At 37.3% G+C, this 20,368-nt stretch overlaps 1 protein-coding gene and 1 pseudogene across 1 annotated transcript; one reads left to right on the plus strand and one right to left on the minus strand.

The window, feature by feature from the left end:
- Positions 1–9,772: 9,772 nt before the first annotated feature.
- LOC127968842 (39S ribosomal protein L27, mitochondrial) lies at positions 9,773–13,667 on the minus strand. Its single transcript, XM_052570199.1, has 4 exons — positions 13,521–13,667; positions 13,033–13,158; positions 12,825–12,898; positions 9,773–10,153 (listed from the first exon to the last, which is right to left on the minus strand). The coding sequence occupies exons 1-4, from the start codon at positions 13,558–13,560 to the stop codon at positions 9,947–9,949; spliced, it is 447 nt and encodes a 148-aa protein (XP_052426159.1). The 5' UTR covers positions 13,561–13,667; the 3' UTR covers positions 9,773–9,946.
- Positions 13,668–14,110: 443 nt separating this feature from the next.
- On the plus strand, positions 14,111–20,265 carry LOC127968940 (crossover junction endonuclease EME1-like; annotated as a pseudogene).
- Positions 20,266–20,368: the final 103 nt, after the last annotated feature.

Below are 20,368 nucleotides of genomic sequence, written 5' to 3' on the forward strand. Positions count from 1 at the left end.
AAACATGGACAAAGTTTCAAAAATTAAGTTGTACATTTGAAGGAGTATTTCTGTTCCTAAAATACTCCTTCCGGTTTGTCACAAATTTCGGAAAGTTTTTTCGAGTATGGCTCTGTGTGACGTTAGATGGAGCGGAATTTCCTTATATGGGTCCTAAGGGCACGTCTGCCGGAAGAGCGCGCACTCCCATACAGCAGAGCACTGAGAGCAGACACATTCACTGATCAGAGCGAGAGCGTCGCAAAATGTCACAAAAGGAGTGTGTTTTTGGTTGCCAGGGCAAGAAAACCCTGCACAGATTACCAAAAGAGAAACAGCATTAAGAGACCAGTGGATGGAGTTTATTTTTTACAGAGGATCAACGGAGTTGTGCAAGTGTTTGTTCCCTGCAATTCGAAGATGATTGTTTTACAAACAAGGCCCAGTTTGATGCCGGATTTGCATATCGTTTATTTCTTAAGGATAATGCAGTCCCAACGAAAAAGGGTCACGATCGTGTGTTGGAACTGCAGGCGGTGAGTAAAACTGCTTCAAATATCTCTGTGTTGTTAACTTAGCTATCGGCGCGTAACGTTAAGCACATCAAGTAAACAACATGCGATGTTGTCATCAAACTGCACTTTCCACATGTACAGCTTAAAAAAAAAAAAAAAAAGACGACAAAGTGGAAATTAGTAATTTTCCAAAACCGCTAAGCAAATATATACAGTTTCACTACATACCACATAGAGATGTCATTGCTGGTGCTGCTCTTGTTAAATTTCAGCCTCTGGATCTGATTGTGGATCATAAATATACGCTGAATCTAACTGTTAGCCATGGTTTGTTTTGGTTGGTTTTGTCCTCACGATAATGAGACACAGCTTCCAAACGCTCTCAATGCAAAAGCCTACTGGCGCTCGAGATTCTTTAGCTCCGCCCACACGTCACGCCTCCAGTCGGTCGTGTTTTTCCGGGAAAAATCAGTACAGACTATCTTTCTCTTATGAATATAATAAAACAAAAGACTTTTTAGAGTTATGAAGGAAGCAGTACTACTCTATAGGTACTCAAGATTAACAGGATATTGAGTGAAAACAAGCATTTCACCCCCCCTTTAATGATAATTTGACTCATTAGCAAACAACAATTTTCCACCCTAACAAACCAGTGTTCTTTAGTTAAAGCTTGAGAGACTTATAAATGTGAGAGGCTGAGCTCTCGCTGTGATCTTTAAATACTAAACCATCTCCAAAGTCAAAGGTCCATTTTAGACCAGTGCTTAAAGAGTTCAAAGGTGCAGTTCAGTTCAATGAAGCTGAAGCTGTTGTATTATAGATGGAGACCTGAGACAGCATCAAATACTTCCACTGCTGTAGAGTTAGTCAAGGCTGACAGGGAGCTGTTGGCTCATACAGTGATATCGTATGTGCCGGGTCTTTTAAAAGCATGCCTGACTTGTCTTGACTGTAATATTCCTTCACTTGGTCAGAGTCACCACCAAAATTCCATGAATAAAGCACTCTGTATGAAGAAGGCCATAGTGATACCTCAAAGAGGATGGTGTGATTGACTTGTCATACAATAGGAGACAATGACACCAAACAGTCTTGATACTGGAGTCCTTAATTTAACAGTTGCAAATGTTTCAATTTGGTTATATTGCTTCTAAAGCCTTGATTTTCAGCGTGTAGTCACCTTAAAAAAAATTTATTCGAAATGTGGAGGAAAAATAAACATGGATTTGTTTTTTTAAGTTCTATTAATGTAATAAACTTTAAATGAGGACTAGAATACACATTAAACAAATATTACATAATTATCATTTAATAATATTTAATTTAATAATTAAATAATCCAAAAAAAGTATAATATAAATATTTGTATAAATAATAATGAAATAAATATAAATAAATGTGTAATTACAATTATTCATAGTACCTGGAAAAGAAAATGTAAGATGGATGGACTCTTGCGGATAAACATATTTGGCGCTTTGGTGAAGATAGCCTTTTTTCATCTCTAAAGGAGCAGGAAGTAGGTGATTGACATATGCTGTATTATCACCAAAATCCCATCTGGAGAGATAAATAATTTCATAATATAGCATGATGGAGTATTACACATTCAGAAGAGGTCAACCTTAATTTCATCAATTTAACTCAGTCATAATTCAGAGACATTAACCTGATTGTAACGCCTATAGAGATGTCAGCTTTTACTCAAATCGTGTGGAGAGTTGAGGTGTTTACAGCAATGGCCTCTGGCTTGGAAATCACTGCTAGGTCAGCTAATGGGGTCGTTACATCAGCTGTGAGCTTCACCTCAATTAACTGAGAGCTCACAGGGTCATTTGCCATTACCTAGAGCAGAGAAAGCAGTAAAGATTTGCAGAAATTATAAACATGAAATCAGTCATAACAAAACCTGCAGTTATGAATCTTAATTACTGGGGCATGACTTCAAAATGGTCCACAGGGTGGCAGGAAAACAACAATGTTAAATGCAAATAATAAAATGCAGTTAATATATTAAATAAATAATCCTGCATTGCATAAGCAATCCTGCAAGTCGTTTAACAAAATAAATAGCTTTTTAGAAGGAGAGGAGAAATGCTTTACGTATATTTTGTTGTTGACACCAAAGGGTGTGCATCCAAAATATAAAAATGGATTGTGCCACTATCAAACATAATTTTAGGGGTTGAGTTTTTGAGCACAATGTAATTCAACATTTAGGAACTAAACAGTCAAAGTAATGTTGATAGTTTGGCACTTTAAGAAAATATTTTTTTCAATTAATATTAACTTCAATTTGTAGTCATACATTTGTTTAAAAAATGTCAAATTTATTGCCCCGCTGTAGAGTTTCCTGTGTGTGGAAACTGGACCAGGTCATCAATAACCCAATTAAACTTCACTGAGGGTCTGTGACTACTGAAGCTGTAAACAATTGTAGAAACAACAACAACAACAACAACAACAGAGTAAGCACCTTATTTAAAGTCTAGTTATGGCATTCTAAAAACCTTTTCTTCAAATACCATGTAAATACCATTAGCATATCAAATTCTAAAAGGTTACTGGTGAACTTTTAAGGTAATATTTTCTTTCCCGATGACAAGCATAAGAAATTCATACCTGAGGAAACTCTGGCTCTAGGAAGAGTTGGTGCCAGGAACACAATGTAAAAATTTGGCTGAACTTCTAGGGTGTTGCAATGCCAGAATGTCATCAGGATACACAGTGATATGTTTGTCTTGTACTATAACCTTCACAAACACTAAAATAAGTGTATTTGATTTAAACTTTCTTGTATCATTTAAAATAATAGCTGAGAAATATGCTCTGATCCAAAAAAAAAAAAAAAAGGAATTTGCATAATCATTTGAACACAATTAAATAAGTTACAAAGACCATGATTTCCTGAAATGTAACTTTTTTATATTCAGGGTTCTCTGATTGATTAATTAATTGGTTAATTGTCACCCTGGTGTTTTAGGAATCCAATCAAACTGAATAGAATAACAGGCCTAACAATTATGCCTTAAATTTCTAAATGTTTACACCCTTAAGCTTTAAACGTTTCAAAGTCTCAAGCTTTTATTTTGGAGGAATTCTGGTGAAAACATCATAAACTTGTGTCCACACAATTTTAGTAATTATTTTAACCTGTTAAATGTCACCCCGTCCCGTATACGGGAAGCTTACATTTTAAAATCAGACATTGCATTACATCAAAATCATGTTACAAAATGTTTTCAGTCATGAATTATAAAAATTGAGGTTGGTATCATGCACATTCAAGTCTATCTTCAAAAACGTGAGTGACAGTTAACAGGTTAAAATCTACTGAGTTCTCAAACTGCCTTTAAACTAATTTAAACATAAAGATAGAGATGCTGCTTGAACCGAGTTGCTCTGAGAGGTTGAAAACACCAGATCATGAGCTGCTCGTGTATAAATGGACACAGTGTAGCTCTTTACTATGCAACCGACCCTTCACAATGATCTGCCTCCATTCATTACCTTTGCTATGTCTGACAAGCCATGGTGCTCTCACACCACACATCATGTTCTAACACAGTGAAAAATACATTGCGAAGCAATGAGGAAATTGACAATGTACCGACAGACAAGACAGAACAGATCATTTCTGGTGCGGAACAAAGTAAATAAATACCATTTCGTGGCTCTTTAATGTGTCGTGATAGATCACTGTAGCACCTCAGTTCGAACGGCACGTGAACTGATCGTCTTCTAACATCACAATGTATTTTATTTCATTTTAGGAAAGATGTCAGTATGCATATATTTTTATGTGTGTTTAAGTCCACCAAAGTTAATCTACTCCCCTGTCTGATTTGTTTGTTTATTTTTATAATATATATTGTATAATTTTGTTTATTGGATTATTTTACTTTGTGGACATGTTAAAATAATATATAGGTTAAAATGATAAAATAATAATTATAAATTAGTTATTAATTAATGGAGAGAAATTTGTAGAAATGTTTTCTTTTTTTGACCTACTTATGAGGTTTTGGAACAGTGGCAACAAGTCAAGTGTTGCCCCCTAGGTGTGTGTGTTCAGTGCTCAGGGTCAGTGATATGTCTGCCATCAAGTGGAAGAACGGTGGCGTCGCAGGGTAGTGGGGAGGCAGGGGGAATACATTTCCCCCATTAACGGAGAGGTAAGGGCTGCACAGACTGCTGAAGAGTAGACAGGTCTCCAGCAGGTGACACCAGTACTAGAGAACAGAGCTGAAAGAGTTCAATAGAGAACTACAATCTGAAAGAAAAGATGTTTTTTTTTAAGTTGTACTTCTTGAACTTATTATTTGACATACTGTTAACAATATGTTTCTCATCAGTGCTTAATTTACTCACCAGGTGGTACTAGGTGATGACTTGGGCTGCAGTATGGCCGTAAGATTTGCAGTCTAGGAAAGGTCAGTTTATCCCTGGACTGTCACCAAATCCAAAGACAGGACTCGACCCTCATTAATGAACCAAAGACCTGGGAACAACATAATCTGTGCATATACACATACATCCAAAAGACATGTATAAAAAGAACATCTATGTTTGTGTGTTATATTACCTACATTCAGAGGTGTACCTACATGAAGTGGGGTCCCCAGGCAAAATTAACTATTGTGACCCTTCTAATACACACACACACACACACACACATATATATATATATATATATATATATATATATTTTTTTTTTTGTCAGTGTATCTTTGTTACCTAGTGATATAATTATACAACATTTGAAATGTGGACAAAACACATGTAACAGTATATAATGGACAAAACAAGACACACTCTCTCTCTCACTCGGATGTGCACGCTCAAACCTGTGCACTCAAGTCTATAAAATTAATGTTGCACTTTCTTTGCATGGATATTTGGGCGGTGTTATGCAAATCTTCCCACATCATGACTTAGACTTAGATGTTAGAGCGAGTTTATTATTTTATTATTATTATTATTATTATTATTATTATTTAGTTTCGGTTCATTTTCTAGATTTAACATTAAAACATTGTTATATGATTTAGGCAAGTCGTGATGATTTGAGAAGGTTAAATTGATCAAACATAGGCTCAGTGTCTGCCACTGGCTGCTTGGTCTTTACTTTAAAAAACAAAAACTTCTATTTAACGAACAAAAAATGCTCCAAACGTTTGTCAAAATTACCACGGGCCGGGTAGGGCCTGAGCAACTTCAGCTAGGGCCTAAATATGAGGCCCTTGCAGTGCTCTAGGATGGAGAGATGTTGCTGTGTGTTATAGCTGTTAATATTAACACTCCTGTTGGTTTAAATGGTCGCCAATCGGGGCCCCCTTAAAATGCAGGGCTCCAGGCATTTGCCTGCCTTGCCTGCTCCATTGCTTTTTGTGCGAGGGGTAGGTTTAGGGTTAGGGGATAGAAAATGCAGTTTGTACAATAAAAAACTATTACGTCTATGGAATGTCCCCAAATAAAAATGGAAACCAGTGTGAGTGTGTGTGTGTGTGTGTGTGTGTGTGTGTGTGTGTGTGTGTGTGTGTGTGTGTGTGTGTGTGTGTGTGTGTGTGTGTATGTTTTAATGACTGTCAACAAAAATTGTTATAAAATTTTGTGACTTAGCAAAGTGATGACATGGGTTTAATGTATTTAAATATGTTAGTAGTAGAAGTAGTAGTAGTAGCCCTTTATTGTCACTAGTCACAAGTACCAGCGAAATTAGATATCTTAAAGTAGATATCTTCAATGTCCTCCACGGAAAGAGCCGCCAGACACACGGCCCGCCATCTCTCCCACACGGTCATCGTGTAGCCAGCTGCGAATGTTCCGGCAGGGCAGTCAGGTTCCCCCGAACCCATGCTTCTCATCAAGAAGATGGTGTCAATTGCGTTGAGAGACCAGTTGATCAAATCCATGTTTTCCAGTTTGGAGAGCAGTGCAGAGAGAGTCTCTCAGAAGTACAAGACAAAAGACAAGACGAGAGAGCAAGCAGGGAAGGCAAGGGGAGGAGAGGGAGAGAAATGTGTCCGCCTTTGCTGAGAGCCAAGAAGAATGTTTCTTAATTTTCAGTTCTAATGTTTGTACATGCACACATACATTTCACACAATTCTTCTTTTACAATATTTTTGATTAAATAAATGCAGCCTTGGTTATCATAGAGCTAATCGATTAAAACCTTAAACCAACCTTAAACTTATTAAAAAGTATATTTAACAGTCTAACAGTTTAATAAAACTAGATGCAATAAAACTAAACTTCTTAAATATATAATTTTTCGCCTTAAACTGCAGATCCCTTGATAAACAATACCTCAACCATTTGTGGTCTTTGGTCTGGTGGAGAGGGTAGCAGTTGTATCTGGGACACTGTGTTTATGCCTGACATTCGTGGGACACCAGTCACCTAGCTCTTTAAAGAAAAAGTGAATGATGCTGCTGTCAGCTCTGATAAAGGATTTGAAAGATAGCTTGTATTTACTGAATGTGAGCAGTAAAATAAAAATCGTAAACAAATGTATGATATGCTTTCCCCCCCTAGCTGCTAAAATTAAGCTTCTCTGGAATAAAACAAACACAGTAAGAACAAACATAGCATCTAGAAGTTGCGATGTTTATACATTTCTTTTGGGGGAAAAAGACAGTTTTGTCTGCAAACCATATAAAATCTTGTGATCTCTTACAGTTGAAATGAATTTTGTATGAAGGTCTGTACATACACACTGTCCACCATAGCAAGGTCTCCTCTCTCTTCTGACTGACAGATGCCTTTTGCTTCTAGCCATGTCGACTTAAAAGTGGGCATCCAGTAACAGAGCACAGAGCACAACAACGGTCAATTTTTGTGCCCTTTGGACAATCATATTTTAGTAATAAGCATGAAATATTCCAAAATCATTGTGTTCATCAGCCTCCACAAATAGCAAACACAAGTCACGTAATGCAATGCTCAATGATTGAAAATAATTAGCTAGAAAAATATCCATTACTGAGCAAGGCAGATAAAACATCTCACCACTGAACTAGCTTGTAAAAACACAGATAATCCAAATGAGAGGCAGGTGCACAATATTTGCCTTTTTATCTGATCCCCAGGTAGAGCATAATATATGTTACTAATAAAGAATCATACATGAGAGAGACTTCAAAAGGGTCCATTTCATGCTCAGGCTGTATGCGTCACTTTAACTATTCCTTCTGCCTTTTAGTTCTCTTCACCCTTCACACTCTCTCTCTCTCTGGCATCTATCCTCTTGTCTTTGTCTCTTACTTGTCCTTTTATTGCATGGTGACTTATTGTATTGTGCGTTTCAACACAGTTTCATTCTCCTCCTTTTTTATGCTAAAAATATATTTAAAATAAAAAGATGAAAAATAGTTTTTTTTATAGCATTCTGGCATCAGTGGTAGTTTCTGCTTTTGCAATGTAATATATATTTTGTGCAACTTTTGCCTAAAATCCTTTTTTTGTTTTCAGGCCACACTGTCATTCTCCACTCCATTTGTACAGAAAACAAGAGCGAGGAACCTCAGAAAAGTGCAAAGAGCTTGCTCTTCTCGGAAGACGCACCTGCTGCTGCTAAGCAACAGAGCAGATAGAGCAGGGTTTGACAGTCATTCTTTTCAAAGCAAAGCAGACAGACGTAACAAGGCTTCCTTTGCTGAATACTGGGTCATAGCTTTCAGGGGTGAACAATGGAACAACATCTAATAGTTTTCAGCAAAAAGGCAAATGAGATTCAATTTGGATTCCAGTGACCTTTCTCCAAACCATACTAGATCTAAATTTTGCATTGAGAATTGCAAACTGTATTGTGATGAATGGCAATGAATTTGAATGCAGAGGCCTTGTTCTGATGAGCATTTCAATAAAAAGAAGGATTATTGTTGTGCAAATATGACATTAACACCTTTAAACTGTTTACAAGCAAGTCAAACTGAACCATTGTTTCCGTCTTTCAAATTCTGCACCAGGGTGTCATTAGATACATTTCAGTGATGTTTATTTGTAAATTGAATTTTACAATTATTCACGATGTATGTGATCATACTGTTTATACTAATATTTTTTTTTTTCCGACACACCATTTGCATCTCTCCTGAAATATAGTGTGTCAGGCTGTTGTTCGGGGCTGAATAACAATTATCTGCCAGACAGATTATTACACTGAGCATTGCTCTGAATCTCTGATTACTTTCTGAATCAATTCCCCATCCTTTTTCATTAGCACTGAATTTCATCACCTCTTTTTTTCTTCAATGTACATAAAAGTGTTTCCAAACAATGGTGGTTCCTTGAATGTTCTGTACATCTGCATCATAAAAAGCATTTTGAACTTGAAGCTTATGAAGTGGCACCTGCTCGAGTGGTTGTCCTTGGAAAGTGCCAGCACACTCCATATTTAATCCTCTCATATTGAAGGTGAAAGAGTGGAGCTACGTGCAGCAACAACTCATTTGACACCGTTTCCTATGCACTACTGGTACAATCCTTCTTATTTCTCCTTGGCTTCCTCCAACCTGAGGATACTCTCAGGCTTCACTTCCCATAATCCTGCTAATACACATGAACAACACCCTGATCCCGAAGGGAAATGCTGCAAAATAGTCCTTGTCTGTTTTATAGAGGAGAGAGACTCTAAATCCTTAAACGCTAAAGCTGAGCTGAATTTTAGGAAACATGAATGGATGGAGTCAATGAAGGGGTTTAAAACACCTCAGCAACAGGACAATGTTTGCACTGTTTAATGCTCCATGAAAAGCCGATCTTAAAAGCTGCAAGTGCTTGTAACTTCATATTGATTTACTGAAAGACTGAGCCATCCTGTCTTTAAAACCAACTTGAATGCGAAATGGAGTATTTATTCTAACAATCCTGGTCTTAATGTGAATAATTAATCATTGCACATATTATTACAAATAAACATCTTTATCGTCCCTGTTTTATCAAGAAGTAATAACCCTTCCTTCTGTTTCCTATTATTTTTTAAAGTCTTCCCCTGCCAACCATCTCCTCCTGTATATTTTTAACAACAAATTTTCATGATTCAATTTGTAATGAATAAAATACAGTCCTTACCAACTTGTTTCTCATTTAATTTCTCAATACCTTGCTTCCCTCAGAAATATGTCAGATTATCAAAGCTAAATTGAATATAAACATCATTAAAAAAAAAAAAATCCTGCTGCTTTCTACAAATTATGAATTTATTAGAGTTAAAAAAAAACATTTCTAGATTGTGATATAAAAGAACTTGTATTTAATGATGCAGTGTATATTAAAGTGTTAGGTAAACATGTTTATTAGAATATAACATGACTGTACAAATAAGAGGAAATTAAATATTTTACTGCTGAATTTTTAGACATTTGAAAGGAGACCATCGAAATGCTCCAGGGTGTGTTACCAGTCCAAAGAATCCAGATCAAACTGAAGTTGAAGAAAGTCTTTTTCATACCATGTCCACAAGTTTAAATGTATTCTCCTCTTTTATAGGAATGACATTGATAAAGGTCTTGTACAGAATAGCACCCTTGGGAAGTTTTGGGATCACATCCCTGGCTTCAGCACTTCGTGGCAGAGGAATGTACACCTCCTTGGTGAACCTGACAATACCATCCTCTAAGGCATAAAGTGTTTTGTTGGTTCCAATTCCGACCTGTGAAGACAGACAATGAGAGAAAGATTTTCAGGGGGAAGTTGTCCGTTTACAGTTTTTAATAATTGTATGGCAAACAAAATTCAAAAAAAAAAAATTGTATGGGTCAAAATTATTGATTGATAAAAGAAAAATCAATCAATAATTTTGACCCATACAATGTTTTTTTTGGCTGTTGCTGAATTTTCCTCAGCCATCGCTCCAGCCTTCAGTGTCACATAATCCTTCAGGTATCATTTTAATATGCTGATTTATTATTAGTGTTGAAACTGTTGTGCTGACTAAATTCTTTTTGGAACCTGTGATACTTTTCTCTAATATTTTTTGATGAAAAAAAAGAGAAGAAATTTTTTTTTCAAAATGCAAAATATTTATAACAATATTAATAATGTCTTTATGATCATTTTTTTCAAATCAATTTAACGCATACTTGCTGAATAAAGTATTTATTTATTACTATTTTATTTTTTAATTCTTTCCCTTTTTATGCATCAAAGAATCTTGAAAAAAAGTATCATAGTTCCCAAAAAATATTAAGCAGCACAACTGTTTCCAACATTGATTATAAATCATTAGAATGATTTCTGAAGGTTCATGTGACACTGAAGACTGGAGTAATGATTGTGAAAATAAAGCTTTGCTTCTCAGGAATAAATTATATTTTAAAGTATATTAAAATAGAAAATGTTTTTTAATTGTAATAATATTTAACTAAATTACAGTTTTTGTCTATGTATTTTGATTAAATAGATATAGCCTTGATAAGCATAAAAATCTTCTTTAATAAAACATTAACAATTTTACTGATCCCAAACTTTTGAATACACACACACACACACACGTTTGTTTTTGTGAAAAGTGGAGACATCCCATAGGCGTAATGGTTTTTATACTGTACAAACTCTATATTCAATCGCACTACACCAATCCTACACCTAACCGGAAACTTTGTGCATTTTTACTTTCTCAAACAAAAAAACAAAAATTCAGTATGATTTATAAGCGTTTTGAGATGGGTTATGTCCTCATAAGTCACCCTCTCCTTGTAATACACGTGTCATACCCATGTCATTATACAAAGTTGTGTCCTGATATGTCACAAAAACAAGAGCATACACACACACACACACACACACACATATATATATCTATAAATACACATACATACATACATACAGATACACACACACACACACACACAGTCATGGCCAAAAATATCGGCACCCTTTGTAAATATGATCAAAGGCGGCTGTGAAAAATGATCGGCATTGTTAATCCTTTTGATCTTTTATCAGTGACAATTCGCATTTCCACCATCAGGGCAATAATTAAGAATTTCCAATCAAGAGAAAATGTAACAAAACTGCCTGGAAGACATTGTGGGTCTATATCGTCCTAATGCATGGTGAAAAGGAGAGTTAAGTGGCTAAAGACTATCAAAAGACCACATATGGAGGACTGCAGAAAATAGTTGAGTCTCGGGGTCAAAAAATTACCATACCTACATCACCACATCACCACATGTTGTTTGGGAAAGTTTCAAGAAAAAATATCCAAGCTCATCCAAAAACAAACTCCAGCATATTCAGTTCTCAGACATAACAGGAACTTCAAATGGGACTGGCTTCTATGGTCAGATGAAACTAGAAATTAGCTTTTTAGCAGCAAACACTCAAGATGGGTTTTGTGCACACAGGAATAAAAAGTACCCCATGTGTACAATGGAATATACAGCTGTATTTTTGATGTTGTGGTCCTATATTTCTGCTGGAGGTCCTGGACGTCTTGTTCAGACAAATGGCATCTTTGTTTTTTATTAAATACCAACAGATAAAAAATAAAAAAGTGACTGACTCTGTTAGAAATCTTATAATAGGCCATGTTTAGATCTTCCAACCATACAATAATCCAAACACAAACCTAAAAAACCAACAACACAGAAATGGGTCACTGAGCACGAAACCAAGCTTCTGCTATAGCCATTCCAGTCCTCTGACCTGAACCCTATAGAATATAAGTGTGGTGAACTGAAGAGGAGAAGCACCAACATGGAGCTGGGAATATAAAGGGTCAGGAGTTATTCTGGATGAAGGAATGGTCTCTGATCTCTTGTCAGATGTTCTCTAACCTCATCAGGCATTATAGAAGAACATTTAGAGCTGTTGAACTGGCAAATAAAGGTTTCAAGAAGTACTGAATAAAAGGGTGCCGTTAATTGTGGCCAATGTGTATTAGAGAAAAAAAATCTAAATTATATTTCTTCCCCTTTTTTTAAATAAACAATCAAAAGGATTAACAATGATTTCTTCTTTGATTATATTTACTAAGGGTGCCAATATTTTTGGCCATGACTGTATATATGAATCAAAGCAACTTCCATTCAAACTGTGCTTTTCTTCTGAAACTGTATGCTTGTGAAAACAGATAGGACTACATATTTAGATATTTCAGCAAAGATTAAAAAAAAAAAAAAAATTGAAGCATACAATGATGCATCACAATTGGTATTGTGCAAAAATATAAAAGTATGGTTTTGGTGACCAGATATTGTAATTAATAAAATGTAAAAATATAATAATAATAATTAAAATACATAACTTGCCCTAGCCTGGCACAGCTATAGCGGTGTACCTTTATTCATAGAACAAATATTTGATTTCAAGCATCTTACATGAGCTCCAGGTTGCCAGCGCATTAAACCCTTGCGTTGTGTAGCAAGGATGTTGCCCGCATGTACAAAGTTCCCTTAAAAGTAGGAAAGACAAAACATGTGTTATAATACAAGGTAATGGAGGATTAAAAATACTAGTCACAGTAAAAACACACAAATTTCTCTAAACGTTTCTCCTATGAGATCAAGGTCAGTAGTCAAAAAGCACCATCTTGTTTCTTGTAACCATATCTACGGCCAGCACTCTTCCCTCCTAGGTTTTTGCTGCTTCCTCCTGATTTCTTTGAAGCAAATCTCGCCAGTACAACTGTGGGTGTTTGACTTAACAGAATACCTGCAAAGACCAGAGGAACACAGAAATCATTACCTGTGACAAGATGTTTAAACTAATGTCCTTCACATCTTATGCGTCAGTTTGAAATAACTGTTTGCTGGGCATTAAATGACGATGATCCTTAACGATCTGCATCACCATTTACAAAATGTAAGCCAAATCAAACCGTTCAAATGCTGTCGATGTTGCTGTCATTTAACACATGCTCACTGTGCTGTCAGGGAATTGTGGCGTAGCACGCTACTACCATCTCAAAGAACAAAAACGCTGAAATTGCCTAAATTATTTCATAGTACTCTTGTTTTACTTGCACTGTTCATAATACAATTCCAAAAAGCCATACAAATTGTAAATCTACTTACATGATCTGGCTTGCAGTATCGAGGACACGAGCGCCGCCATCTTGAATGACGCGAGTGTGACGCAGCTGGCGCGCTCCCGTGATCCTCCAGTCTAGAACCATAGAACTCGCGAACTGCTGAAGAACTTGAGTAACATAGAAAGATAAATATGTTGGAAATGTAACCCTACAGTAGAACTCTTGAGAAGATACTGAGTTTTATGATCATTTGTATTGTGATGTTTTATGTGGCGTGATGTTCTGTCTTGACCTGGAAACTTTTGCTCTTTTTTTGTTTTGTTTTTGTTGTGTTTGTGTTCGTGCATGCAAATTGAAATAATAGTTGTGTGGCATGGAGCCACGCGCGACAGTTCTAGTTCTGATTTAGTTTTATCGCACCGTTTCTCTTAACATTAACCCGAACATTAACGTGAATTGGTTATGTTTCAACAATATATTAACGTAAACGTGTTTTATTAATATATTTTTCTACTTAACCGTATTTACTAGTGTTTGCACGAGTTTCAAACTTTATCCACTTAGTTAATATTTTCCTATTCCTGTGATTGGATTGAAAACTGTTGTGAATTCTGTTGAATAAAAAATAAAAGTTGTATCTCGTTAGCAGATTATGTTCTCCTGAAACTATTGTTAATGATTTGTGGTAGTGTTGAAAACATAAGATATAATAGTTTACAATTTGATGAACAATTGAAAGCAAACCATCGTGTGCCAGCAAAAGTGTTTGTGAATTTGTTAATCTGTCTTGGATATAAATTGTAGCTGCACTGTTTTAAAATTATTATTATTTTTTTTACAAGAATGAATAGCATAATATTGAGGTTGTGAATGTTATTATAAAAATAAAAAAGATATATTTTATATACAAATGAAAAGTATTTAATAGAATAAAGTGTTAAATGTGTGTTAAATTGTATTTTAATTTGAACTTTCCTTCAGACCACAGGTCTCCGCATGTCAACTCATCATGACCTGCATCGGTAACGTTAAACCTGGATTCCTTCTAAGCGACAGTGATTCAGAGGAGCTGCCTGTGTTTGATTTCTCACAATCGAAATCCAGACAGCCCAACTTGGTGGTTTTAGACCGTTCAGACTCAGAAATGGCTTCTGTTGCTGATCCAGTTTCATCTTTGGAGGTCCGCGTCTCCACTGGAGCTGCTAGAAGTGACGTGTTGATGGTCAGTAGTGACAGCGAATAGGAGGAGGAGGAGGCCATGATTCCCTTAGCTGTAAGACTAAAACAGAAATGGCTTGGCCTGGGTACAGCAGCCGTCAGTGCAGAGGAGACCCGGACTTCCAGTGTGGTTTCCAATGGATGTTCTCGCCTCTTAGATGTTCCAGGACATCATATCAACCCCAAGGCCCATCCAGTTGAACGTAACAAGATCTGTAGCAATATAACAAGGCAGTGCAGCTCAAACGACAGTGCGCCATACCTCACAAAAGAACCTACACCTGAAGCGGAGACTGGCACTTACCTGGCCAAACGCAAGAAAACCTTAGCAGAAGTGGAGGCTGTCAGACAGGAAACCCTGAGGAAAAGAGCAATACGAGAGCATCAGCAGGAAGAGCAGGAGAGATTGAGGATGGAAAAGAAAGCTCTGGCTGATGCTGTGAAAGCCCTAAGGCCAGAGGAGTGCATCAAACACATGGTGGTGACGGTCGACCCAGGTAGGTGGCAGTGTGTGCCTACAGTGCTCATCTTTGCTGTCACAGTTTTCTTCAGGGCTCTGTGTGCTTTGATACTTTCCCCGAGTTGTTAAAAAGCACTGGCATGAGGTATTAAGCTGCATTTGCTGAATGGATTAGTATTGATTAGCTGTCTCTCCCACATAGGCCTACTGCAGCTGGAAGGTGGTGGCGGCGCTCTCCTGACTTCCCTGCATGCCATGGGCTGCAACTGTGCCATAGAGAAGCAGTCTCTTCCTCGTAGTGTCACCTGGGCTAGACGCTCACCCTGCCCTCAGGCATGACAGCACTCTACACATACAAATGCAGAAAAGACAAATTTGTAACCACGTTCCTTGTCATTTGCTTTGATATGCAAATTGCTTTGAGCATGAACAATGAAATATCCAATTCAATTATGTGATTATTATTTTATTTTTTTGGGGTGGGGGTGAGGTAATTGCCAGGGTATCACTGTTCTGCACTGTCACCCAAAGGATTTCTATTGAATGTCATGGATACAGATGATGAATGTGTGACATTTTGAATTTCAAACACATGAATGTAACATTATGAGATCTATATAGATTTTTCTGATGTTTGTAGATAAAGAAGATGCTTAAATATCTGTGTGATGTCTCATATCTGGGTTGAAGTTATGAACATCTTATCCAGTGGTTCAAACCAGGAGGGCAGGACCCACTAGGGGGCCTTGAACAAACTTTTAGGGAGACTTAAAGTGTGGGCTCTGGAATAGCATTCCTTCTCCGATGACGTCAGTTTGACAGCTTGGGCACAATATGGTTAACTACGCTCCTACAACAGTTAGATTGCTGTAAGTGAGATTTGAGAGGAGGAGTGCAAAAAAAAAAAACCTCCGTCGTCTTCAATATACTGTTTCAGTAAGAAATACGTCACCATACTGAAGTAGAGTCGACAGCAACTTCCGGTTCACACAGACTTTAAAAGTATTTAAATGTACATTTAGTAACACACTATAATCTTAATATGATTCTAAACAATAACAACAAAAATATGTACTGTACCACTTTAGTCTGACATTCTAATTTTGTGTTCAGTTTGTTTTATTACATTTTGTGTTAGGTTAGGAGATATCTTGAATATTGTCTTGGACAAAAGGGGGACTTGTTGTCTAATTTAAATATTTTTACACATTTTTATAGGTCATTTGAATGTTTAATTTGCAGACTGGTGAGGTGATGTCCATTCCAGACTCAAATACTGTAATCCAAGTTCCTGTTGATGACTTTGTAACCATGATTAATAACTACTGCAAGGTAGGCACATTATGTTCTGGTATGGTGTAATTTCCTAATGGACCATTATAATTACCTAATTAACCATTAATAGGATAATTGTTTGATTTGCCCTTTTTGTATGATGTGCTAACTAAAATTTCAATAAAAAGAGTTTTGTGGCTGAAAGGGCAACAGAAAAGTTAGCAGTTATGACCTTTCCAAGAAGAGTCAGAGCAATTAAGGGTAATGAATATAATTACAGGATCATCCAAAAGCTCTTTAAAATATGCTTTTGCTCAATCTTTGAGAAATAAATATCTTAAAAATGTTGACAGCCTTGGGATTTCTCTCCTGATTGGGTTATGTGGGGCTTTTTTTTAAATTTAGAGACAATGCATGGGTGTATTGACAGAAATTGGCATATCTCTGACTGCCTGGATCCAAGGACTTATGAGCAGGAACCCAGGCAGAACCCTCAGTCTGGTTGTGATTGACATAGAGAAGTACTTCAAGTGAGTAACTTACTGAGAGTATTTGACAAATATACAAGATTTACACTTATTTAATACTACATGTTTATGTTTATGAATTGTTTTATCCATAAATTTAGCAGTACTCCTAAAACAAACATTAGCATATGTATGTTAGATTTTAAATGATTTATTAATGAAGAGTTTATAATTGCTTAATTTTGCATTAAATGTTCTCTTGCAGAAGCCAGAATTCAAAATGTCTGAAGAAATACCGCGAGGCAGTGCTGGGCGAGGAGAAGAACATGGGTCTTCAGGGAGGGCAGAAAAAGAGAAGAAAGAAAGACGATATCAATCAGCTTCCTGAGGTCTCGCGAGTGCAGGTGGAGGAGGTAAGCTGAAACACCTCATTGGCAGTCTGTATAAATTCATGGTCATATTTGAAGTGCTCTGCTTCAGCTCAGTCTTTTTTCCCTCTCCTGTCCATCAGGCTTTGGTAGACCTGCAGCTGCAAACTGGGGTGCAGGTTCGCTTCCTCTCTACCTGGAAAGACTTCACTGATTATATTACCATGTTAACCAAAGCAGTAGCCGAGGCACCGTTCAAGTGAGTGGGAAGCCAGTTTCCATATTTATCCTCTCCAACCAGCTGCATCTTAAGCTACAGTGGTTCATTTTTTACTTGTGTATGTTTATTCTTCCCAGGTGGGAGCGAGAGAAGACGGGATTCACGTTTTGTTTGGAGAGTGAGTGGGCAGGGGGTCAGAAGGTGGACCGCTCAGGGAAAGGCCTTCTGCAAGTTTGGAAGAGACAAATACAACAGTTGAACCGTGTCAGCCCTGATATGGCCAGCGCTATACTTAGTGCCTACCCCTCTCCTTGGCTTCTGGCTCAGGTTAAAGCAGTTTTCTAATGTGCCTAACAGCAAAAACGGATTGTGTTTGCCAGCATATTATCGACAGACAAATAAACAACATATTGGCATATACCGTTTTTATTTTTTAAATCATTTTATTTAGTGTTTTTCGTTACAAGATCTCATGTTTGAATGTATATTTGTTACTTGTAGGCATACGGTGCACGGTGCAAATCAGAACATGAAAAAGTCGGTCTGCTGGCAGACCTACTAATTCGCCGCGGAGGGGGTGTCACATCTACAACCCGCAGAGTTGGTCCGGAGCTTTCCAAACGGCTGTTTCTTTCGATGATGTCACGTGATGTCCATCAGCCCCTTGATTCTGCTGTGTAGGTTATTCTGTTTCCTTGTACACATGAGGACAGATGTCAAAAGCATTATGTTATAGATATTTATTACAGTTCAGATATTTTATAAACTTCAGTGAGTTACATTTTTGTCTGTTTGTACTATAAATTGTTGCCATTAAATTTTTCTTAAAGTACATGAAACCAATTATTTACCATTACCATCAGAATTAGTTTTTCTGAAATGACCTCAGTCCAAACCTTTCTGTACTTCTTTATACTAAGGGGGGATCCTTGAAAGTTTCACTTTTTCTGGAATGCTCTTTGAGTTTTTTGTTTTCTCTTCATCCCAGTGGCAAATAACCTTGGATGGCAGAAGCCGAAATGAAGTCAATTCTCAGAAATGCTATGCATGCACAGCATTTCTTGGACGCATTTAGGACCGGTAGGTCATACCCAAGCTGTTTAATTTAGAATTAATTCACTTTATGTTATCCTTACATATTTTAGCAGTACTAGAGAGGGCACTGTTAATTGCAAAAGCAACAGTTTCAGTTTGGGCTTTTTTCCTGTTTAAGGCACTGCTGCACTCTTTTCAGAACCAAAATGGCCCCTTGAGCACACCGTACTTACTGTCTAAAGACTGTAGAGGCTCATGGCTCATTTCCAACACATTAGAGAATGGCACCTGACCAAGGAGTGTCATGTTGCCTGAAACGAGCGGTGGGGTAACGAGCCGTTAAATGTGCTTAAGAGATGAGCTGCATGCTTCATCCCTGTCCCTGAAGGCAGTATTTCCTCTACAGTTTAAGGGATGGCATAACAAACTATGGCTAGTAGGTGTGTGCTTGTGCCGAAGGGAATTATATGAACAGAATTACGGCAGAAAAGGGATCACCTTGAAGTTATTGTTTAGCTGAATAGTATGAAATCCAATTTTCGTGTACTCCGAACACAGACTATAATAGCTTTTATGACCTAGAGTCTGCAGTGCTAACATCTTCGGTAGCATGTGAATGGTTGAATGGGACTTTAATTTCCAAAAAGCAGTTGTAGGATGTTATGACTTACAAAGTACAATGTAACTCATCTAACCCAAATGTTTTGGAGGAGGAATAGTTTCTCTGCATGTGTTCCATTTGCATCAAAATATGAATATCTATGTAAGTGCAAAGGGTCTGTATATCTTCAGCTGCAGTGTGCATGTATGAGTCATGACTACTCCACATGATAGACTGCACAATAAAAGATTTCTGTTCAGCAGAGTAGCAGTTTCAGATTCATTCTACTTCTTGTTGGAGAAAATAATACGGATTGGGAGGGGTGTTAGGTCAACGTTGGCCACCTTCACTCACAGTCAATAAGATTGGGTAGCAAAGCAGGGCTTTTAATCATTGTCTTTCCCTGGATATTCTCAACTCGGCTCATCTCTTGGAAAAATGTGCCGCCTTATTGGCCAGTGGCCGCCACACAAGATGGAGTGCCACAGGCAGTGCGGTTTATAGTTTTGGGAGCTAGTTTTGTTGCAGTTCCAGTTTCGTATTCTTGGCAAAGTGGGTGCACTTCCCATTTCTTGGGTTGTGCCACATGAATGCCACCTGTAGTGTGCTGGTCCTCCATTGACAGTGGCATAATAATAACACGTTTCCTCAGGCAAGTTATATGGCAAGAAGACAAAGCCTCTGATGTTATCCTTCCATTGCATTCTCAGTGTGTTTTGCCTTGGCGCTCGGTGAATCACGATCCACTTGGAGCCACTTGCTGAAATGACAAGAGAGAATGTCAAAGACTCCAGCAATCTATTTCGGAGCATGAGTAGGCCGGCCACTGTGGTATTGGTTTCTTTGCCACCAGCGTTCAATCAATGTTTCCTGCTTCTCTTTAAAAATAAATCATTATATGGCTCTGCTTCTGATTTTCTTTTGTTCATTTGCAAATCAGACGCAAGCGTTTCAAGTGTTCAGATCCAGCTCTTGTGGGAAAAGAGATGCAAAACTCTCAAGAAAACTACTTTCGCTGCCAGAGCTACAGGCTTTTTAACTTCAGAGAAAAAACATTGCATTGTTATTGCAAGATTTTGTTTTCTACCTTGCCCTCTCTTACCAGTCTTTTTTATTAGACTGCACATATGTACAAAGTTTCTTGTCTCACAGTGGATTTTTGTTGTTTTGTCCAGTCGGTTGGCTGAATTTTTGATTGCCACATGAGGGCAGAATTGCTTCACACTGACTGTACACTAACTAGACCA

The sequence above is a fragment of the Carassius gibelio genome, chromosome B12, assembly GCF_023724105.1.
Source record: "Carassius gibelio isolate Cgi1373 ecotype wild population from Czech Republic chromosome B12, carGib1.2-hapl.c, whole genome shotgun sequence".
In the NCBI taxonomy this organism is placed as follows: Eukaryota; Metazoa; Chordata; class Actinopteri; order Cypriniformes; family Cyprinidae; genus Carassius; species Carassius gibelio.